The sequence below is a fragment of the Callospermophilus lateralis genome, chromosome 14 (genome assembly GCF_048772815.1).
Source record: "Callospermophilus lateralis isolate mCalLat2 chromosome 14, mCalLat2.hap1, whole genome shotgun sequence".
Taxonomy (NCBI): Eukaryota; Metazoa; Chordata; class Mammalia; order Rodentia; family Sciuridae; genus Callospermophilus; species Callospermophilus lateralis.
The window spans coordinates 44,273,253-44,297,909 of NC_135318.1; the positions used below are offsets into that span (position 1 = coordinate 44,273,253).

Here is a 24,657-nt window from a genome sequence, read left to right on the forward strand (position 1 = left end):
AAGATAAATGATAATTAAAATTCCTTCCAAGAAAATCACTTACTGTTTTAAGTTCTTGGCGCAATTGCTGATTATAATTTGTGGATTCTTCTAATCGAGCTTCTAAAGCAGCAATCTTTTCTTCTTTTATTTCAAGTGACTTCTTAAGAGTAGATTCTAATTTTGATTCCAAAAGTTTGTACCTACTATTCAAGTACAAAAGTAACAAGGTCCATCATTGGAGAAAATTATTTTTAAAGACAACTTATGACCATAAATATGGCTGCCATAAATGAGTCTTATCAAATTCTTTCAGTGTTAAGAGGCAAATTCAATTATCTTCCTGTCCCACTCCCTCTTTAAAACTTTCCCTGGTCATAAACCAACAAGTATCAGTGAGTGAACATTGTTCCAGATTACAACTTGGATTGTCAGAAGCAATAATTCATGTTGAAAAAAGGAATCTGGAAAACTTAGTTCCCAAAATATTTCTTTTGCTTTTATAAAACTAAAATTGATAAAGAAAGGAAGTAAATGGATTCATTATATCATTAAACATTTGCCTATGATATTAATATGTAAAATAGTCATACAAGGACTCATGAAAAATTAAGACATAAAACTCGAAAAATGTAATGACATACTTTTTCTTTTTTTTTTTTTTTAGAGAGCGGTAGAGAGAGAGAGAGAGAGAATTTTAATATTCATTTATTTATTTTAGTTATCGGCGGGCACAACATCTTTGTTTGTATGTGGTGCTGAGGATCGAACCCGGGCAGCACGCATTCCAGGCGAGCGCGCTACCGCTTGAGCCACATCCCCAGCCCGTAATGACATACTTTTGATGCAAGATGCCAACAGGCAGATATAAGTGACTGTCAAATATTCTATTTGCCTTTCTGAATGATGTATCAATAATTAAATTATTACTAAATAATTTTTTGGTATTAGGGATTGAACTCAGGGGCACTCAACCACTAAGCCCCACATCCCCAGCCCTATTTTGTATTTTATTTAGAGACAGGGTCTCACTGAGTTGCTTAGCACCTCGCTTTTGCTGAGGCTGGCTTTGAACTTGTGATCCTCAGCCTCCCGAGCCACTGGGATTACAGGCATGTGCCACCATGCCTGGCTAAATAAATTTTTTAACAAAAAGGATGGTACACGAACACAATTTGAGAATGTATCATAAGCCAAGGATTATGATTAATGTATTTCTTTTATTTAAGGATGCTGAAGTCAAAGATAAAACCAAATAAAAAGCTGAATATATATGAAATTTTATCACATTCTTTTACTATAATTAGTTTGTGTGTACTTATATATGTATATTTTCTGTTCAGATCTAAAGTTCATTTAATATACAGAATAAATCTCACTCATTTTGGCATTGGCTTGAGTCAACAAAAATTCTTAATGAAATTTACTGAGTCTGATTTTGGATATGCTGAATTTGTAATATTTGAGTTGCTTCTGGGTGATCTTGATAATGATGTACAGAAAGTAGAGAAAAAGATCTCAAGTGAGATGATGGATTGGAATGTAAGTACACACAATGAATGGTAAGAGGCCTGAAAATATAACTTCTAAGAAACAACTATACTGAAAGAGAAGACAGGATGAAGGGCTGTTGAAAGAGAAAGTCAAGAATAATCACATCTGTTTACAACTCTAACTTTGCTACATTTCATCTATTTATACATTCAATTCACAACTAGCCTATATATTCCTTGATAGGACAAATAAGTGTCTTTAATAATACCTGTATCTTTAAAGAAGGTCAGAAGAAAAAACATTAATTAGGAAGACTAGACTAATAAAGGAATTAGAGATATCATCTGAGACTCATACATATAAATTCCAAGTTGGAGGAGATGAAAGGTTAAAGAAATTTATGTCTATAAGCTTTTCTTTTCTTTGTGAAATAAAAGCTTACTTACTGAGAAAGAAAACTTAGGGACTTAAGACACTTCTTTCCCAGTTTCCTTAACCTAATCACAGCTATCAATTGCTTTCAATCTCATTTCTTGAAAGTTTTAGTTCAACATATACTCTTATCCATCTAAATTTACATGACTTTCTGATCAAATAAAAAAACATTTCCTCATAAAATACCTGTAATATTTATTCAACATGATAAATTTCTGTAGTATCGCCATATGGTAATACAATATGGTTGTCTGACTTAAACTGACAGAATATCTGAAACTATTTCTCTTTTTTTAATAGAGCTAACCTTTTTTAAAAATATATATTTTTAGTTGTTGATGGACTTTTATTTTATTCTAATTTATTTATATGTAGTGCTGAGAATCAAACCCAGTGCCTCACATGTATGAGGCAAGTGCTCTACCACTGAGCCACAACCCCAGCCCCTAGAGCTAACCTTTTTAAGTGTCTATTTTCTTTTAAATATTCTCAAAATTACATTAGTAAATACTATATAATAAGCATTACTTTTTCATAATTGTATTTGTTAATATAGAATATTAATACTTGAACAGTAATAGGTAGATCAAAAAATATAAATTACATTATTATAAAAGTTCCAATAAATTAAATCTAATCTATATAGAACAATATTCTTGGGGCTGTGGCTGCAGCTCAGTGTTAATAGCTTGCCAAGCCTTTGAGGCCCTGACTTGTATCCCCAGCATTTCAATAAAGGAAAAAAAAAAAAGGAAATAGTATTTTTAACAATATAAACTTCTGTCCTATCTGGAATCACACAGCCCAGGATGCTGGATATTAGACTACTTGAAAATGAAATTAACCCTAGTTTTAAATATATATTGATCATTTTTTAAAATTAAAGGGATATGAAGTAATTTCCAATCTTATTTGTAAAACTTTCATTTTTCCACATCTTTTTTATACTTTAATCACTTCTCAGTATATTTTCCTTTGTTTCATACTTTTCCTGCATTTCCTTTTTTTTTTTTTTTTTGTGGTACTAGGGATTGAACCCAGAGCCTTGTGCATGCAAGGCAAGCACTCTACCAACTGAGCTATCTATTTCCCCAGCCCTCCATTTCCTTTTTAGTCCACAGTTTGGCAAACAAAATAAATGAAAGAACTGAAATAGGGAAGATGGGGTTAAAAAACAAAACAAAACTGAGGTACTTAAGGACATGATTCAGATGAAAAATAACTTGCTTATCTATCTATTGTTTTGTTGTGCTTCACAGGTGATTACAGCTCCTGATCATCTTCTACCTGGGTGGCCTCCTGTTTTTTCTATTTTTTTATTGTATTTATATAATAACATTGTAACTTTTTTTTCTTATATTGATATTAGGTGTCTTTGTTTTTTTCTTACAGAACTTTCTGTAAGGGAACAAAGGGCTCAGAAATGGTGAAATACATAAATATTTTCTGTACCTAGTACAGGAAGGAATTCATGTTGGGCTAAAATAATAACAATAATTCCAACTTTTTGCAAAACAGACTTTGTACTCACTCACTCACCTGTCATCAGTACTTTGTTCATCATGCAACAGTCTCTCTTTATTTAACCCTATCTTCTCAAGTTCATGAGTTAATTTTTCAAGATCATTATTCATTTGTTGAGTCTTCAATTTTTCACTCACCAAATCCTTATTTCAAAAGGAATGCACAACTCACTTAAGTGTAAGAACATTAATATCTAGAAAGTCAGCCAAGATTCTAATTACTATCATCCAGAAATACACATAATTTGACCAGGAAAGACAGAAATATTGTCATTAAATCTTTTATCATTAAACAAGTCAAACGGCAAAATTAAAACTCAGTTGAAACAATTTTTCCTTCTTTTCTTGTGCTAATGCTTCTTAAACCCTAATGTTAAAACTAAAAAGGAGCAACTTTTTTTTGTGAACATACACCTCAGTCTGAAAATTATGAGGGAAAATAAATCACACATCCCATTTAGTCTTTAATGACAAAACTTTAGTGCCTACTTCTTCCTATGAATATATATTGGGTATGACATTCCTCCTCCACCACAAAACCTCTTCTCCTTGTAGAAGAGGCCTAGGATATTGACCTGAAGAACTAGGTAATGAAGTTCAGGCACAAGAAACCTGCTGTTCATGTCAATAAGACTAAAGAAAAATGGGGGGCGGGGGGGGATTTTAAAGGTCCTTCTCAAAATCTCTTTAGGGAAACAGAGAGAGCACAATGTGACTTTTTGCCAGAATGCTAAGACATTTTAACTGCATTAAAAGGGTTATAACATACCATACTGCACAGGGATGGGAAAAAAGAGCCAAACATGTTATCCTCTGATTTGCACCAACCATGTCTCACAGGAAACATTACCACATACTTATGAATTTTAGAATTCTTAATACACAGATCCAGGAAACAACCAGTTATTTAGTGCTGACCTTTTAACTTGAACCTGACTTGTAATCTCTTGCTCTTCAAAATTCATGTGGCTCACGGGGCTTTGGAGCCTGAAAGATCTGGGTTTGAATCCAGAAATTCAACTCTGCCATTTATTAGCTGTGTGATCTTGAGTAAGTTACAGAATGGTTTTTAACTTGTTTTTTAATATGGAAAGTGCAGATAATACCTACAAGGTTTGGTTATAAAAGCTATATAAACACATGTTAAGTACAACTTAAATCCAAGTCATTAGGCCAGTCAATACTTGGCTCAAGGTATTCAATAAACAGAAGCTAGTATTCTTCCTATTATACTTAGCATTTAGTGAGAGTCCTGATCAAATATTTTAATATTAGTTTAAAAACTTATAATATATTATAATATAATAAATCAGATACCCCAAAGAAAATTTATTACTGCAAATCATTTTTTCCCTACCCATTTGATAAAAGTTTTATTAGAAACTGTAAATCTCAAGACTTAAAATATTAAGCAGCATAGAGATTTGGTTAGGAATTACTACAAATCTTTAAAAATACAATTAATATGTACTTTTTAATAAAAGTAGGAAACCTGAAAGTTGTTTCTAGTTCTAATTCTAAAATTCTACTAAACCATAAAAAAGATGATACAAATTACTGATGGTATCCAATAAAATTTAAATCTTGAGTTAAAAATATAAGCTTTAAATTTAGGTAAGTGTATATTTACCTCACGTAATGTAACCAAAGTTTTTATATCAATAGTTGCTCTTTTCACAAGTTCTTTGTTTTCTTTCTCTAATTCTTTTAGACGAACACAAGATTCTTTATATACACCAATTTCTTTAAATAAAGTTTTATTTTCTTTTTCCAAATTTCCAATCTTCACATTGTTTTCTTCTAAAGTGGTATCTTTTATTTCTGCTTGTTGTCGGAGTCTCTTATTTTCCTTCTCCAATTGTTTTTTATCTTTTTCCAGTTGAGATGTCTCTTGCTCTAATGATTTGTTTTCTTTTTCCAGTTGTTCTAGTCTTTTGCTAGATATTTTCAATTCCTCTAGGTTTTTTTGCAATGTTTGATTTTCCATCTCTAAGTCTTGTAGTTCACTTTCTAATTGTTGAATTTTTTTATTGCTATTTTCTAGAGCTTTCTGTAGCCGCTGATTTTCTGTATCTAATCCCTGGTAACTAACTTCCAAACGTTCTGTTTTCTTGAAAGATGCTTTCATAAGCTCCAAACTCTTCTTAAGTTGCTCTTTTTCACTTTCCAGTTCTTTGTTTTCTAATTGTAGCTGAGCCATTTTCATGCTGGCACACTTCAAAGATTCCACATTCCTTCGCAGTTCTAAGTTTTCCTCATCAAGTTGGGAATTCTCTTTTTCTAGGGATTCTAACTGAAAAGTAAGATTTTTAAAGCTATCCAATGTTTTTTTTAATTTTCTATTTTCTCTTTCTAGCTCTGAATTTTCATGTTCTAAGGCCTCAATTTTTTCACAAGTAATTTTTAAATTAGTTATCTTTTTCTGTAACAATTCATTTTCTTTTTCAAGATGATGCAACTCATTTTCAAGTTCTTCAGCTCGTTCTCCCTTTTCTTTATAATGTTCCAATTCTTTTCTAATTTGCCTTTTTTCAAATTCAATCTTGCTTAGCTTGCTACTTGTTTCTTTGATAGATTCATGGAGAATCTTATTTTCTTTTTCTATGTCTTTCACCCTTGCTTCAGCACTTATCTGGGAGCGCTGCCTTAAGGAAGACACTGTTTGATTCAGATGTTCATTTTCCTGTTCCAATATTTTAACCTAATTTTTAAAAATACAAAAAGAAAAATTTAAACTATAGTGAGCAAAACTCAAATATTCTGAATTACATAATTTTTACCTTCTAAAAATGAACAGGGAAAAGACAAAGGAGTATAGAATGTATGTATGTCTTATTTTAAATTCTGACAAATATTTACTAAAGACTGTTGTATATATATATACTGTCAGGTTTATTAAAGTTCATGTCTTTAGAGACAATATAAATGAGACAATCTAAATGAGTGGTTGAGATAGACATTCATAATTATGCAGTAAAATATGCATTAATAAAAATTATCTTCAGATTGTTTCAGATTATGTATGCTTCAAATTCAGATATAAATGTAGGTGAAATAATGTGCGCATGCTTCCTTAAAGACAGGAAGTTTTATTTTCAGGTAATCATTTTTGCAATGCCTGTGCATACTGGGTCCTCAGTAAATATGTACACATTATATTTGTTCATATATATGGGTACATGTATATGTATGTTCATTCCTAAAATAATAAAAAATTCTAGTTAGGAAACACCTAATAACAAAATTACCTAGTACATTTGATAACCAATTAATCCAATTTGTAGTATAGCCCAATACAATTGGTCTCATAACTTAGTGTATTAAATAATCCTTCGAAGTTTGTAAAAGTACCTGCAGGAATTTCTGTGCACTAAAGAAATTTTTACGGGTGGTCTTAGGACTACTGCCTGGATGATATAAAAGAAGCAAGTAAAAAATAAACATTTCAAAAGCCAAGACAATCTATTCACTTTTCTCAGATATAAAATAAGAATGACCAGCAAATTTGACAGTAGTTAAGATGTTTGCTGCCACCATCCTTCTTCCTCTTTAAATAGGGTCACAATACACATGCATTTCTCTAATTCCACTCAGATTTCAAAATCTGCAGTTCTACTCCACAGACATTTGAAGGAATAGGTGCTGCAAAATTTTATGCTAGATTATTACTAAGCACACAGGCAATTAAAAAAATTTTAGGTTTTCTTTTCACCTTTCCTGAAACGCAAGGGATAGAAAATGATGTAGAATTACACAGTAGTCCTTCCTTATCCATGGGGAATACATTATAAGACTCCCAATACCCACAGTACTGAACACTGTGTGTACTCATCTTCCCTTTATCCACACACCTATGATAAAGTTTCATTTAAAAACTAGGCATAGTAAGAAATTAACAATAACTTCCTGTAGATCTTACCAATCTTGGTGTATTTTTTTCTTTCCTTATTAATTCAAAAACTTTCACCTTTACATTTAAAGGAAGCATTTAACAACCTCTTTGACATATCTGAATTTGTAGCATCACTACTCTTGCAATCTGGAATCACTATTAAGTAAAATAAGGATTACCTGAATTTATTAACCACTATGATACTACAACTAGAGTGTTGATCTGATAATAGAGGTGACTACTAAATAACTAACAGACAAGTAGTATGTACACAGGATGAATATGATGGACAAAGGGAATGGCATAAGGTTTTATCTTGCTACTTGGGATGGCATGCAATTTAAAATTTATGGATGGTTGCAGATTATGGGTAACTAAAACTGCTGAAATAAAACTGTGGATAAGGGGATAATACTATAGTTAATTTGAAAATCTAAAAAAAATCTAAAATATTTCCCTTTAACATATAAACATTCTGTTTGCATATACTTTAAAGCCACTTGTTAATAAATTTTAAAATACATTGTTTGCTGAAGTAAGAAATTTATGAACCTGTCTCTCTGAATTTTCTCTAAGTGTTTCAATCGTTTTTTCAAGCTGAGCTTTCTCCTTCATTAGATCCTTGCTTAAATTCTGACAATTCTGAAGACTTTGCTTTTCTTGAATAATCTCATTTTCAAGAATTTCAACCTAGAGAAAATTAAATCACAAAACAACATTAACTATTTTCCAAAAGAGGAAACATGTCAAAACAAAATATAATGATTGAGTTAAGCATACAGTTTTAATACCTGAAGGGTGAAATTTAAGAATTTAGAATAGAAAGTAAACTAATTTTAATAGATGTATAAAATATGCAGACATGATTATCTTCCTTATCCTCTGCATGTTTTAGGGCATATTTCTATTTCTAAACACAAAGGCAAATCCAACTGAATAAATGATAATGAAACACTACATAAGGATTATACAAATCTTACTGAATTCTCTTAGTTTAAGTTGATTAGTAATATAAAATTTTAAGTATAGTCATGGAATTTCAGTGAGCAAGGAGGAAGAGAGGGCTGGGGATATGGCTCTGTTGGTAGAGTGCTTACCTTGCATGCACAAGACCCTGGGTACAATACTCAGCACCAAAAAAAGAAAAAAAGAAGGAGGAGAATATAAAAAGCATAAAGGAGCTGGGTGCAGTGGCACACGCCTGTAATCCCAGCAGCTCTGGAGGCTAAGACAGGAGGATTGGGCAAGGCACTCCCCCAGTACTCCCCCCCCTCAAAAAAAAAGGCTGAAGCAGACAGACTGCAAGTTTGAGACTAGCCTCAGAAGTTGAACAAGACCCTTTCTCAAAATAAAAACTAAAAAGGGTTGGGGGAATCTAGCTGAGTGATAAAGTGCCCCAGCTTCAACCCCCAGAACTGAGAAAATAAAATAAATTAAAAAAATAAAAAGTATGAAGGAAGAGATAAAAAATGGTATAATTTTAATAAAGCAAGAAGGAACTGCTTTAAAATAAAAAAAGAGAAAAAAGAGAAATAGGGTTGAACAAAACTATAGCAAAGATTTTATTTGAGGTTTAAATTTATTTACTTTTGGTACTGGGATTGAACCCAGGGCCATTCTACCCCTGAATACATCCCCAGCCTTTTTTATATTTTTATTTTGAGACAAAATCTCACTAAGTTTTGAGGCTGGCTTTGAATTTCTTCTGCCTCAGCCTCCTGAATGGCTGGGATTACAGGTGTGCCACCATGCCCAGCTGACAGAAATTTATTCTGATTGATACATTTTAAAGATAAAATAATATTGTTGGTTAGTAAGTATGGGATAGCAATTTCAAGCTAAAATATTCCAAACTATTGATAATCTTATTATTTATATAACATATTCAAACCAGGCATTTTTTTAAATGAAAATGCACAGCAGTCTATATTTACACAGTTCTCCAAAGTCTCATGTGTTAACAGCCTGGCTGACAGCCTGTAGAGGAACTAGAAGGTGGTGGAACCTTTAGGAGGTAGGCCTGTTAGAAAGAAGTTGGGTCATTTGAGATGTACCCTTGAAAGGGTAATTGGCACTTGAGTCCCTTCTTATTGTTTTGCTTCCTAGTTACTACAAGGTGAGCAGCTTGGTTCCACAATGTGGTCCCCACCATGATGTTCTGTCTTGTCACAGACCTAAAAGCAATAGAGCCAGCCTGCCAGGAAGTGAAACCTCCAAAACCATGAACCCAAATAAACATTTCTTCCTTATAAATTGTTTACCTCAGGCATTTTGTCACAGCAACAGAAAGCTTACTGACATAGAAGACTTTATGAAATATTCCACTTCAGGTTTAAATGTTAAATTCTTATTTCAATAATGAACTCTAGGGGCTGGGGTGTGGCTCAGTGGTAGAGCTCTTGCCTAGCACATATGAAGAACTGGGTTTGACCCTCAGCACCACATAAAATAAATAAATAAATAAAGGTATTGTGCCCATCTAGAACTAAAAAAAAATCAGGGCTAGGGTTGTGGCTCAGTGGTAGAGCACTTGCCTAGCATGTATAAGGCACTGGGTTCGATCCTCCGCACCACATAAAAATAAAATAAAGATATTGTGTTTATCTACAACTAAAATATAAATAGTTTAAAAAAATTAAAAAAAATTTTTTTTAGAACTCTAGAACAAGTTTAATGTTTCTGTTTTAACAACAGTGGTATATAACTACACTCAGAATACAATTTTCAATTAGTATCTCAAAAGCCATCAAATCACAATTTTTTTTTTTTTTACTTAAACCCAGGCCCTTGCACATTCTAGGCAAGTACTCTACCAGCAAGCTACATTTCCATTCCTTTTTAATTTTGAGAAAGGTCTTGCTATGTTGCCCAAGCTGGCCTCAAAGTGCAATCCTCTAGTCTCCACCTTCAGAGTGGCTGAGATTACAGGCATGTGCCACTACATCTAACTTCAAGTTACATATTTTACTGGGTAATTCAATTAAACATTAATTTGCATGTTCAGGAAGTGTAATTATTACTAATTAATTAATCTGGTTCTCCCAATATAGATGGAAATACATGAATAATAGTTTATTAAACTCACCTACTGGTTTACACAAATGGGATTCATAAAATATTAAATTTACAAAAAATTTCTTTCATATAATGAACTGACCAAAACTTGCTAGAATCACTAAGAATTTACTAGCTATCAAAACTAAGTTCAAAATGAAACTATACTTTACAGGTTTAATTACAATGTTAACCAAAATACAAATATTCCAATTTCTAAATGACCTTTCTACTTTAATATTCTATCAATTGCCAGATACTCATCAAGATTACTTGGTTAACAGACTGGTAACAATCAATGCAAAAGTATTTTAAAGCAGTAAAAATTTTGCAAGAAAATCATGGAATACATTTGCATAATCTAAGGCAGTGGTTTTCAAAATATGGTTTTAGGACATTATGATGAATATCACATAGGACCTTTTTAGGAAATGATTTTATTCATGCAAAATTATGTGAGAGGGCACAAAAATATATGCAAAAATTAATTACTTGGTTTAAATGTTACAAAATTAAATATTTCTGTTCAGCTAAAGCCTAAATAAAATTCAGGTTTCAAGATGATAAATTGTGAGCTCCAAATAACATTTCCCATTAAAAAAAAAAAAAGATTTAGAGAAATAGGCATTTCCATGTCTGGGACAAAAAATGTTAACAATGAACTTAGATTTTCTCACGGAAGAAAGCAAGGAACGCTTTTTTAGGAGTGCTAAGTTGTGTCAAAGATACTATTTATTTATACATATATCTAATATCTATAGTAACATAATAAACTTATTTACCTTTTTACTTAACCTTTGATTTTCTTTTTCCATTTTCAGAATTTTGGAGGTGTTGCCTTCTACAGAATCCATAGTACTCCGGAGCTCTTCCACAGTTTTTGTCAAACTCTGGTTTTCCATTTCTAACTTTAATAACTTACTTGATGTCAGCTCATTCACCTCATGGCCCAAGGATTTCTGTGGTGCTATAATATTGAAAAAATATGCCATTAGTAAAACTATGTTTACATAAAAAATGTTTAATGTTAATGCATTAGGACACTTGGTTTTTAATTTTATAAAATCAATAAAAGTTAATAGTTATATAAGCATGAAAAATTTAATGTACAAAATTTAGCCTTAAGAGAGTAGAAAGAGCTGGGCATGGAGGCTCACACCTATAACCCTAGTGGCTTGGAAGGCTGAGACAGGGGAATCCTGAGTTCAAAGCCAATCTCAGCAACTTAGGCCTAAGCAACTCAGGGAGACCGGTCTCTGAGTTTAAAAAAAAAAAAAAAAAAAAATATATATATATATATATATATATATATATATATATATATAGAGAGAGAGAGAGAGAGAGAGAGAGAGAGCTATAGATATATATAGGTAGATATAGATAGATATATAGATATATAGATAGATAGATGGATAGATAGATATAGATATAAGCTGGCAATGAGACTTGGTGGTTGAACACCCCTGGGTTCAATTCCTGGTACCAAAAAAGAGATCACCAGTTCTAGTTCCATGAGAAATGAACTACTTGACAATGGCCAATCCACTTTACTCTTACTGATTTTTAGGTTTCTTTTGTAAATATAGGTACTGCTCTGTGATCTTAGTGGTCATTGTGTAACCCAAATAAGAAATATAAAGCCTATTTATGCAATACCTTCAAAAATTAAAAGACGACAGATTGAAGAAGAATCTTATGATATGGACAAAGTTAAAACAGTATACATGGGTCATTTTCTTCTAAATTAAGAATTCATGACTATGTGTAGTAACACATGCCTGTAATCCCAGTGGCTCAGGAGGCTGAGGCAGGGGGATCACAGGTTCAAGGCCAGCCTCAGCAATTTAGCAAGGCCCTAAGTGACTTAGCAAGACTCTGTCTCCAAATAAAACATATAAAATAAAAAAGGGGCTGAGGATGTAGCTCAGTGATACAATGCTTGCCTAGCATGTGTGAAGTACTGGGTTCAATTCTCAGCACCGCATATAAATAAAATAAAGGTCTGTCAACAACTAAAAAAACATTTAAAAAAATTAAAAAAAGGGCTGGGGGATATGGCTCAGTGGTTAAGTACTCCTTTCAGTCCCCAGTGCCAAAAAAAATAAAAAATAAAAAAAAGAATTTTTATGAGCAGAGAGCAAATCTATTCTCTTTTGCCAAGAGAAAGCATCTTTAGCTTTACATATTTTAAAATAAGAAAACTTGGTGTCTACTTCTGAAAATACTCTTCAGTAAGCCAAAAATAATTATTTTAAAAATAACCCTACAGTAGTCTGGGCGTGGTGGCACACACCTATAACCAGAGCAACTCTGGAGGTGAGACAAGAGGCTTGCAAGTTCAAAGCCAGCCTGGGCAATTTAGAGAAACTTAGTCTCCAAATAAATAACAGAAAGGGCTGGGATATAGTTCAATGGTAGAGCACCCTTGGGTTCAATCCCCAGTACTGGGGGTGAGAGGAGGCTCTATAATACCATAACTTGCTAATGCAAAAATATGAGGCTAGGCTAAGAATCACTTGAGCCCAGTCTATAGAACATAGTAAGACCCCATCTCAAAAAAAATAAAAGGAATTACAAGTGAAATACCATACCTAGGATTTTTAAAAATCCCTCAAGAATTGAAATTGATGAGGTATTAGAGGGCATTTCTATTTTGTGCTTTAAAACTTTCTTTTTTCTTTTTTTTTAAAGAGAGAGTGAGAGAGGGAGAGAGAGAGAGAGAGAGAGAGAGAATTTCCAATATTTATTTTTTAGTTTTCGGCAGACACAACATCTTTGTTTGTATGTGGTGTTGAGGATCGAACCCGGGCCGCACGCATGCCAGGCGAGCGCACTACCGCTTGAGCCACATCCCCAGCCCGTAAAAACTTTCTTGATAAAAAGCAAAGAAACACTCACACAGCATTTACCCCTGCTTGCATACATTCTCTTAAATATTAGGTACAGGTACAGTAAATAACTCCCTAGTTCAAAAAATGCAAACCTCAATTTTTATGTCTGGCTTTTGTTGTAGTCATCATGTTGTTAATCTTTTATTAAAATTTTGTTGGATAATTTTATAATTCCATTAGTTCCCCAAATCTCTTTTGTTTTGTTTTCATCTATAATCTATTTACTCCATCAAAGAACAGCAGAGACAGCAGAGTAAAGGAAGAGGAATAGGGGGAAGAAAGAGAAAAAGGAAAGAGAAAATACTGGGAAATGAGTTGGAACAAATTGTATTACATGCTTGTATGATTAGAACAAAATGAACCTTAATATTATGTATAAATATAATGCACTAATAAAAAATCAGGAAAAAGCTGGGCACAGTGGTGAACGCCTGTAATCCCAGAGGCTCAAGAGACTGAGAAAGGAGGATCACAGTTCAAAACCAACCTCAGCAATGGCAAGGCACTAAGCAACTCAGTGAGACTCTGTCTCTAAATAAAATACAAAATAGGGCTGGAGATGTGGCTTAGTGGTCGAGTGGTCCTGTTTCAATCCCTGGCACCACTGCCCAAAAAAAAATCAAGAGGAAAAAAAAAGATTTTAAAAAGACGATTTAACTAAAAATTTACAGGATAAATTGTTCTAACTGACAACTAATGAAGCATTAAAATTGAATTTTGAAAAGACACCACTTTTTTCATTTGGGTAAGAGTTTAAAAAAAGTGACATGCCCAAGACTTGATGAAATTATTCACAACATTTTTTCCCATTTCTATTTCCATTATCAGCCTTTTGTAAATCTGTTCCATCTTATAAATGATATTAAAACAGCATAGAGGGGCTGGGGAGATAGCTCAGTGGTAAAGCACCTGCTTAGCATGTATGAGACCTTGAGTTCAATCCCCAACACAACATAACAAACAAAATAGCATAGAGGTGCTGGGGTTGTAGTGCAGTGGTAGAGCTTGCCTAGCATGTGTGAGCTACTGGGTTCAATCCTAAATGCCACATAAAAATAAATATAAAAACAAAGGTATTGTGTCCATCTACAATTAAAAACAAAAAATTAAAAATAAAACAGCAAAGAAACAATTTAGATATACATCATTCTTGAGTATTATTATCAATCCAACATGGATTTTTTTTTTTTTTGCACTAGGGACTAAACCAAGGGATGTTTTATCACTGAGCTATATCCCTTATACTTTTAATTATTATTATTATTTTTTGAGACAGGCTATTACTAAGATGCCTTGAACTTGAATTACTCCTACCTCAGCCTCCTCAGTCACTGAGATTACAGGCATGTTCCACTATGCTTAGCTCTAGATTAGATATTCTAACAAGAAAAAACAAGCTTGTTTGTCAAATTAAAAATGTAAAAATATTAATAAGCTTTGTTTTTATAAAGCATCTATAATTTTTTGATCTAGCATTTCACTAATTCACTTTATAATTTTCTTTAGTTATAAAAAAGAGCAACAAAAGGAATTATAGAAATTCTCTCAATCTTAAATTCACATTTTCATTTATTAAAAATTTTAATTGTTTTCATGCTACAATTACTGATATATTTATTTGATTTTAGTTAACAAAAACTGTATATATTTATGGTATATATATATGATGTTTGGATATAACTACATTTTGGTTAAATGAAGCTAATATTTTATTACTTCACATACTTTTTTCTGTGTGTGCTGAGACCATTTAATTTTACTCTTTTAGTAATTTTCCAGTATTCAAAGGGTTTTTATGAACTACAGTTATTATGGATGTACAACAGACCTCATAAACTTATTCCTGTCTAACTGAAAATGCTGCATCCCTTACCGAAAATCTCCCTTATCTTCCCATTCCGTAGCTTCTGGTAACCACTAGACTTTTTAAGATTCCATGTATAAGTTAGATATCGCAGTATTTGTCTTTCTGTGCCTGAATTATTTAACTCAACATACTGTCCTCTAGGTTTTTCCATATTGTCAAAAATGACATTTTCCTTTTTTTTTTTTTTTTTTTGTGGTGCTGGGGATTGAACCCAGGGCCTTGTGCATGCGATGCAAGCACTCTACCAACTGAGCTATATCCCCAACCTACTTTCCTTGTTTTTTTTTTTTTTTTTTAAGGCTGAATAATATTCCAGTCACATTTTCTTTATCCACTCACCCACTGATGGATACTTAGGTTAATTCCATGTCTTATCTATTGTGAATAATGCTGCAATTATGATGGGAGTGCAAAATCTTTAACAAGCTGATTTCATATTTTTTTGAGAATATACCCAGAATTAGGACTGCTGGATCCACCTGGTATATCTATTCTAATTTTTTGAGAAACCTCCATACTGTTTTTCAAAATGGTTGTACCAATTTACATTCCTACCAACAGAATACAGATGTTCCTTGTCATCCGTATCCTTACCAACATCTGAATCCTTTGTCTCATAAACAGCCATCCTAAGAGGTTTCAGGTAATATTTCATTGTGGTTTTAATTCCCATTTCCCTGATAGTGACACTGAGAGTTTTTTAATATACCTATTAGCCACTTGTATATTTTCTTTGGAGAAATGTCTATTCAGATCCTTAGCCCATTTTTAAGTCAAGCTGTTTTCTTAATATTGAGTGGAGTTCATTATATCTTTTGAATATTGACCCTTTATTAGATGCCATATTTTACAAATATATTCTCTCCACTCTGTAAGCTGTCTCTTTACTCTACTGATTGCTTCCTTTGCTGTGCAGAAGCTTTTTAAGTTTGATATAATCTTGTAAGTGTATTTTTGCTTTTGTTGCTCTGTTTTGGGGATCTTGTCCAAAAATCATTGCCCAGACCAATGTCATGGATCTTTTGCCTTATATTTATTTTCTTCAGTAGTTTATACTTTCAGGTCTTATATCTAATTCTTTAATCCATTTAGACTTGTTCTTTAGAGTATGAAATAATTATTTTTGCATGTGTCTGTTCAGTTTTTCCAGCACCATTTATTGAAGAGATTGTCCTCTACCTATCATTTGTTTCTGGCATGTTTGCCAAAAATCAATTGACCACAAATGTGTAGGTTTACTTCTGGGTGCTCCATTCTGTTCAATTCATTTATGTGTATGTTTTTATGCCCATTTAATTTATTTATTTGTTTATTTAGAGACAAAGTCTTGCTAAGTTGCTGAGGTTGGCATTGAACTTGCAATCCTCCTACCTCAGCCTCCTGAGTATCTAGGATTACAGGTGTATGTCATCATGCCTGGCTAGTTTTGTGCTATTTTGTTTACTATAACTTTGTAGTAGATTCTGAAATCAAGTAGTGTGATGCCTTTGATTTTATTCTTTCTATCCAAGATTTTGCATGGTTTCAATGAAGTTTAGGATTGTTCTTTTTTTTTCTATTTCTGTGAAAAATATTGTTGAAATTGTAATAGGGATTGCACTAAATCTCTAGATCACTTTGGGTACTATGAGCATTTTATTCCCCCATTAGCACAGACTGAATCCAAGAATGCTTGAACACTGCCCAGGCCATTTATTTTTTATTTTGAGACAGCTAAATTGCTTAGTGTTGCTAAGTTGATGAGGCTGGCCTTGAGCTTGAATATTCTTCTGCCTTAGCACTTTCTATATTAAAAGATTATATCATCTGCAAACACAAATTTAACTCCTTCCTTTCTGATACGGATTCCTTTTATTTCTTTCTCTTGTCTAACTGCTCTGGTTAGAACTTCTAGTACAATGTTGAATTGAAGTAGTAAGAATGGCCATCCTTCTCTTATTCCTGACCTTAGAATATCAGGATGCTAGCTAGCTATGGATAATAATGTTGGCTATGATGATGGCTGCAGTCTTGTCACTTATGACCTCTACTATGTTGAGGTACATTCTTTCTATCTCTATCCTAGAGTTTTTATCAAAAAGAGGTTTAGCCAGTATTGTGGTGCACACCTGAAATCCCAGTGGCTCAGGAGGCTGAGGCAGGAGGATCAGAAGCTCAAATCCAGCCTTAGCAACTTAGTAAGGCCCTAAGCAACTTAGCAATACCCTGTTGTCTCTAAATACAAAAAGAGGGGTGGAGATGTGGCTCAGGAATTAAGTGCCCCTGGGTTCAATTCTCAGTACAAATAAAAAGAGAGGTTTAATTCTTTTGTCAAATGCCTTTTCTATCCATTGAGATGATCATATTGTTTTTAGTTCTTTATTCTGTTAATGTAGTGTATCACATTTATTGATTTGTATATGTTGAACCATCCTTGCATTCCAAAATTAAATCCCACTTGATCATGATGAATGATGCTACTGGATGTGGTGAGAATTTTTCCATTTATGTTCACTGAGAATACTGAACTGCAATTTTCTTTTCTTATAGAACTCTTGTCTGATTTTCAAGAATCACATTACACCACATTAAAACAAGAATTTGCTGGCCTTGCAAAATGAATTTGTAAGCTTTTTCTCTTCTTCAACTCTTTTGGAAGAGTTTGAGAAAAATGGTATTAGTTCTTTAAATGGTTCATTCAGCAGTGATGGAAGACTTTATTAATGATTCCATCTCCTTACTCATTATTGATCTGTTCAGATTATATTATTTCTTTATGCTTCAGTCAGACCAACTCTCAGTCATAATTTGTAGTCATGTGTTTCAATAAACAATATTAATACTTCCAATGCTATGACTGTGCTTCACTGAAGTTTCATGTCAGATCATGATGTATTAAAAATGAGGCTTACAATATATTTTTAGCAATATGGAAGAGTGTCTATGTAGTAGTGTTAAGTAAAAAAAGGAATTTGAATTTTATACACATGGTGACCTTGTAATGTTTAATTACATATGTACTGAAATGTTCTGAAGCAAGTTTTCTGAAATGTAAAAGTAATAAAAGCAACTATTATTGATCTTAATTTCCCCCTTTGCACTTTTCCACATACAATTAATTTTATAGAAAGAAAATCCCTTGTATAATTTGAAGAGACAACTACTACACCACATTAAAACAAATATTCTGGTCTACAATTACAGTTAAAATCAGTTATAAAACAACTGTGTGACATAATGATTACAATGATAGTTACTATCTAAGGATTTTGAAGTATCAACAAAGTTAATCCTCACAATCCTCCCAACTACTCACAAGGTAGTTAATATTTGCTCCCGTTAGATGAAGAAACTCTTAACTGTAAATTTTAACTACTTTAATAGAAAGCATTTAGTTTGAATCACTTTCTTTGCAACTCAATTCCCACGGAGTAGGAAAAAAAAAGTTAAACAAATATTTTAAGTAACCCATCTCTGTAAGTTCATTGACTGAATGTGGTCAGTACACAGGGGACCAGAATTTTGAATTAGGTTCTCAAATGTAAAATTAGGAAAAACCTTAAAGATATAATATATAGGATAAGTCGTGTGTATAAGTAATTATTCTATAAGTATCTGATTATAAAATCTCTTAGAGATTATATTACTTCAACACTATATCCTCAGTGCCAGGTATAGTGTTTTACATTTGGCAGATGTTTAATAAATATTTGCTGAAGGAATGCAAAAAATAATCTAATACGGGGTAACAGAAATTATAAAAGTAGTCTCATTTGAATAAATATGACCTGGCTTTAATTTCAATAAAGTATGTCATCATTAGTACATCCAAATTCATAACCCAAGTAACTGTATTTTAATTAGGCCCAACTTTAAGAAAGATAAGTCAATGGGAAGCCTAGAAAAAGAGAACAAATTGTAAAAAATTTGTCTGATAGTCGTATTATCTCCAGGAATAGACTGGTTAGCAGGAGTAATCTTGTAACCATCAGTGGTTGGGCTGGAAAGAATCCTTTAATGGCAATCACACATATGATGAAAGTAGCCATGAAAATCTTTAACTTCTCTTACCCTGACCACATATTAACCTAAGAATCTGCCCATTATATTTTGACTTCCTATTTTGGTCTGTCTATAGTCAAAGAACATGCTGACTAGCTAATACAATTTTTCTGTTTTCTTTACTTATTACTTATTATTTACTAATAAATTATATATTAAAGTATAAATATTAAATATTATTAAATGTTACTACATTTACTATTATGTTTCTTGAAAAAAATCAATAAATTTTTATTCCAGCAGCCTCTTGTGACATTAACATGAAATAGTGCCTAAATCACCAATTAAATCTGCTATTGCAATTGTACATAAAATTGAATTCTAGACATGGAAAGCTAATAATCAGACCTAAACAGTGTAATCAACATATTATTATGCTAGACAATGGTTTGTTGGCCTTCTGAGGTATTTCCAGTTAGGAAAAATGAAGAACTGCAATAAAATATCCAAAAATACAAACAAATACAACTTTCATTTATCTTTGTAGGTAAAACAATATTGGGAATACCTTCAGAAAGTTCACTAGTTCTGGATATCTGTTCCAGCTCCCAGCCAAGATGTAATGATTCATCCATGCTTTGCTTCTGTGCCATTTCCAAAGTCATGTTTTCTTCCATTAATTCTTCAATCTTTTTTCTATCCATATCTCGTTCCTTTTTTATTGGCAAGAAGTAGGGAGAGAAAAGAAAACTAAGAAACAGTACTATTTTAAGCCACTGTTTTATTATTTATAACTTCTATTAGAAACAGAATAATATGAGGATAAGTTTTCATTTCCTTAAAATTTTAGTTTGAAGGCAATAATCAGTTATTATAATTGTTACTGGTCATTATACTGACCAGGTATCTGACATTCTTTTAAAGTGATCTTTGAGAACAATGAAAATGCTTCTTCTCTGTAAGCATAGCTTCAGCGATACCACAAAAGTATTCTGACCCAATGCTAAATTTTAGCCAACAGCTTTATTTTTGTGTTTTTAAAGACATGTTTATACAATAGCTAATTTATTGTGGTTTTGAAAGGTAGATGACAAACTTAATAATACACATCTGTAACAAAAGCAGAAATTTCTACTACTTATGTGTTTATGCAAAGTTGAAAGCATCTAAATTATTTAGCTATCTCTTTTCTGCTAATGACTTAAGGATTCTAGTCATTCTTGGCATTAGAGAGAAATGAGTCATATTTTAGAATTTTTCCTTAGAGGCTATTAATTGATATACCTATAAAACTTACCATTTCCATATCATGCAGTTTAGCCTTTAATTGTAAATTCTCTTTTTCTAATTCATGTAATTTATCAGAACGAGCTCGAGTTCCTTCTAGTTGGTCTTCCAACATGGTTTTTGTTTCTAATAAAACTTGATTGTCTTCTTTTAATTCCTATAAACATTTCAAAGTCTTATTTATCACCAAAGTGCTAGTGTCTGTTAGTTTTTGAAAGTTAACAGAACATAAAAATTATTTATTGTAAACTAAAACATAAAAGCCATCCTTATTGAAAGTTCTATGCAAGAGTAAAACTAATGAGTAACAAATATATCAATGTGTTTTGGCTTCATTCCCTTTCCTCTTCACAAATTTAAGCTAAAATGCAATCAAAATGCTTAGTCCTTATATTAGAATGAGTAATACTACTATAATTTCACATAAAACTGTAGGGAGTATATTTAAATTTCTTAATCACAAGGTTAAAGAACAAAGTAGTCTTTCAGATATTTAAGAGACTAAGTTCCATAGAATCAGGGCTTATTCTATTAACTGAAATAAGACTCACATTTCTCTCTAGATATAACTTGAGAGTGAAGGTTTTTGTAGTAAAATACTAAGACTCACATAAATGATAAACCAAATGTCTATCAATAAATGTTTTATAAAAACATCCTGAGGAAATCCTTAAAAATCCCCATATATGATTTGAAGATTCTATCTAAGTTCTATGCCTGTGGTTTATACATCCTAAAGAAAATATATAAAAACGGTGGCATCCATGAAATACCTTAATAGTGCCTTGCATATGTACATCTAAAAGAATTAATATGAATTTTGTCTTGAAGTCCTGTTGGGGCTATTTAGTGATAATTTTCAGGATAAAGTGTTCTATTTTCTCTTATGTTTTCATTTCTTCATTTTGCATACTCCTTTCTTCTGTATGAGGATACATACTGAAATTGACTAAAATCTCCTCAGATTTAGCTGACAGAAAATAAGAAAACTACTGAAAAAGGAAAAAATAATGCAAGGACTGTCAAATTCTTGCTGTTAGTCTCAAATTTCTATAACACTGAACCACCAAGGAGGAAAAGTTGCTTTTTAAAAATTTACTTTTTTAAAAATTTACATAGCCTTCACTGATTCACATTTACCAACTCAGTTAAGCAGCAATCAGGAACATGTTATGCTTTCACTTATGGGGATGTTTGATTAGTAGAAAAATGCTTTTGATTATGAGGAAAGGACTTTAAAAAGTCTGCTTTACCTATGATGTTAAGTAAAGGAATGAAAGAAGAGACACAAAGAGTTGAAAATGTCTGAAAATCTCTTTTTAAAAGTCTAAGAAATAATGCTGATCTATCATAATGTGAACAAAAGATATTTACTATTTGTTTAACATTTGTAAAGGTCCTTGGTTATCAAGCGAATTTTCCATGCATTTTGAAAATCATATCACTTTGAAAGAAAAAAATATTGTAAATGGTTAATATTATGTAACATACCTCAACTCTTGCTTTATAAAATTCAATATCATGTAGTCTCTCTTTATATCTGCTGACTTCACTTTCAAGCTTATCAACTCTAATTGCCTTCTCTCGAAGTGCATCTAATTCATCTCGGTACATTCGAGCAGAACGAGCATCCGAAAGTAAATTCATGTTCTGGATATAAATAAAGAGTAATACTTCTAATATTACTTTCTATTTTAAACATTTTATGCCTCAAAATATTTACTAAAAAATCATTGAGTTACATATTTTAAAAAGGGGAATTTTATATAAATTGTATGTTAATTAGAAAGTTTTTTAAAAAATGGAAAAAATGAAGCCTTTTTTCTTAAATCAAGAAAAAGAAAAGGATTTTAAACATCATACACAAAATCTTATATAATACTCAGAAATGTAAAAAATACAAAGATTTTTTAAAATAAGTTAATCTCAACAAAATTATTTGCAAGTAATTTAAGGTGAAAAAGTTAACTTTAAAACACAAGACAGCAAAAATACAGAAGATGCCTGGTGTGGTTGTACACACCTGTAATGCCAGTGACTTGGGAAACTGAGGCAGTAGGATTGCAAGTTCAAGGCCAGCCTGGGCTATTTAGAGAGACCATCTTTCCAAAAAAAAATTAAAAGGAGGGCTGTGGCTGGGATGTCCTGAAATCAACCTCTAGTACTTAAAAAAAAAAAAAAAATACAGAAGAGACAGACTGTATTGCTTAAGCATATTAGTAGTTATTTTAGAGAAATGTTTCTATTATATTAAGTGTTTCAAATATATTGTGACATACCATTTGAGTCAAATTTTAAAAACCTTTTAAAACTCCCATTGTAATCTTTTAGAACAGTAGTTCTCAAAGCATGGTCCAGGGGCTTCTTTGAAAAGATTTCAGGGAATTCATAATAAAGATTAAGGTATTTTATCTTTTTCACTCTCATTCTCTCATGACTGTGCTGTAGATTTTTCCAGGGGCTACATGGCATGTGACATCTTAATAAACCGAATGCGGGAAGAGAAGAGAATCCAGCAGTCTTCTACTGTATCAGGCATTAAAGAGACCTTCAAAAATATAAAATAGTAGTACTTTTTCCCTTTAATTTTCTTTTTCAGTTAATGATGTTTTGGAAAATCACACTTTTTGGCAGGGTATACTGGGGATTGAACACAGGGACACTTAACCACTGAGCCACATTCCCAGTCCTTTTTTGGATTTTATTTAGAAACAGGGTCTCACTGAATTCCTCAGGGCCTCACTAAGTTGCTGAGGCTGGCTTTGAACCTTCAATCCTCCTGCCTAAGCCTCCACAGCCACTGGGATTACAGGTGTGCACCACCACACCCAGCTTAAGAACCACACTTTTAGAGGGCACACACACATATAAAAAACAAACTGAAAACAAAAATCCCTCTACCATAAAGAAGTAGAATAGTAGCCACAGCTTATCTAGAAATAGGACTTTCAGTCTCATTCATCTAGGAAGTCCCAGTTCATGACCCTACAAATGAAGTGTTCTCTACATTTAAGATGGCAGACTACGGGAAATTGGGGACCTTAGCCCAATCCTTATCATTTGTGAATTAAGAGCCTATACACTACCCTGAAATGAAAAAAAATAATTAGAGTGATTAAAAGACGTGAATTCTTACACACTCTTGGTTCAAGATAAAAAAAAAATAACAAAACACAAGGCTTTAAAATAAAAATATAATTAAAAAATAAAAAACTAAGTGAAATTTAAAACTGGGAAACTTCTTCCCGTGCTTCTGCATAGTTGTGTTTTTTCCCCTTATTGGTACCTAATTGTACAGTATGGCAGGTTTCACTGTGGCACATTCAGCTATGCTCATAACATATTTTGACTTTCCCTTGCCCTACCCTCATTCCTCTCCATCTGCTTTTTACTATTTTCCTATTAAATAAGATTACTTTTTATTTTTTTAAGTCTATTCTTATATCGTCAAGTTCATTTTCTCTTCTTGAAAAATCAATTTCTAATACTTGGTGGTCTTATGTAACAACAGTTCCAGGTACAAACCTCTTGTTGCAGTCTTTTAAGTTCTATTTCCATTTGTTCAAGCTCCTGCTTACAATCCAACAACTGTTCAGTCTTTTCTTCCCTTATAAACACAAAAAATATATTTATTAAAGAATAAGCAATTCTTTTAAAAACTGTGATCATCACTTGCATTAATACAAATGAATTATTTCTAAATGACCAGTTGAACGTAGTATTAGCCATAATCCCAACCCAGTGGGAAAAAAAGCAAAGAAAAAGATATTAGGAATGCATATAACTAGATGTCACCAAAGTCCCACCTCAATGTTCTTCAAAGGCTATTTCAATGACTAATGTTCTCACAGTTTATAATGTAGTGTGTCTCTCTCTCTCTCTCTCTCTCGATCTTTCCTTCCCCTTTTTTTGTTCCCAACTCTCCTTTCTTTTTCTCCCTTGCTCCCACCTTGCATGGTCAATGGCAATTAAGCTGGAAGGTTTTTTATTGATGCAATACTATCTGAGGTAGACTCTCAAGGGTTCCCAATGGTCTAAAGGAAATTATACACTTACTACTTGCTATACAGATTTCTAAACTTCTCTAATTGTTTTCTACAATGTTATCTTAAAATGTCTTCAATTTCTTCTATTATTTTTTGAACTGTATTTCTATATCCCTTCAGAGCAAATCTGCTCAGAGTAAGTCTCCACTCACTATCTCTACTTTCCTATATTTTCTTTTTTAATAATAATAAAAGGTCAGTGTATAAA

At 32.3% G+C, this 24,657-nt stretch overlaps 1 protein-coding gene across 2 annotated transcripts in view; it reads right to left on the reverse strand.

Moving 5' to 3' along the window:
• Positions 1–24,657, reverse strand: part of Ccdc88a (coiled-coil and HOOK domain protein 88A) — a 131,974-nt gene that overhangs the window by 39,972 nt on the left and 67,345 nt on the right. For both annotated transcript variants that reach the window (XM_076832893.2, XM_076832892.2), the window contains exons 9-17: positions 23,929–24,010; positions 21,895–22,053; positions 20,414–20,560; positions 19,685–19,829; positions 11,160–11,344; positions 7,876–8,013; positions 5,062–6,132; positions 3,448–3,575; positions 44–185 (exon numbers count right to left, since the gene is read on the reverse strand). In XM_076832893.2, coding sequence (XP_076689008.1) covers positions 44–185; positions 3,448–3,575; positions 5,062–6,132; positions 7,876–8,013; positions 11,160–11,344; positions 19,685–19,829; positions 20,414–20,560; positions 21,895–22,053; positions 23,929–24,010 — 2,197 coding nt within the window. The remainder of the gene's footprint in view (positions 1–43; positions 186–3,447; positions 3,576–5,061; positions 6,133–7,875; positions 8,014–11,159; positions 11,345–19,684; positions 19,830–20,413; positions 20,561–21,894; positions 22,054–23,928; positions 24,011–24,657) is intronic.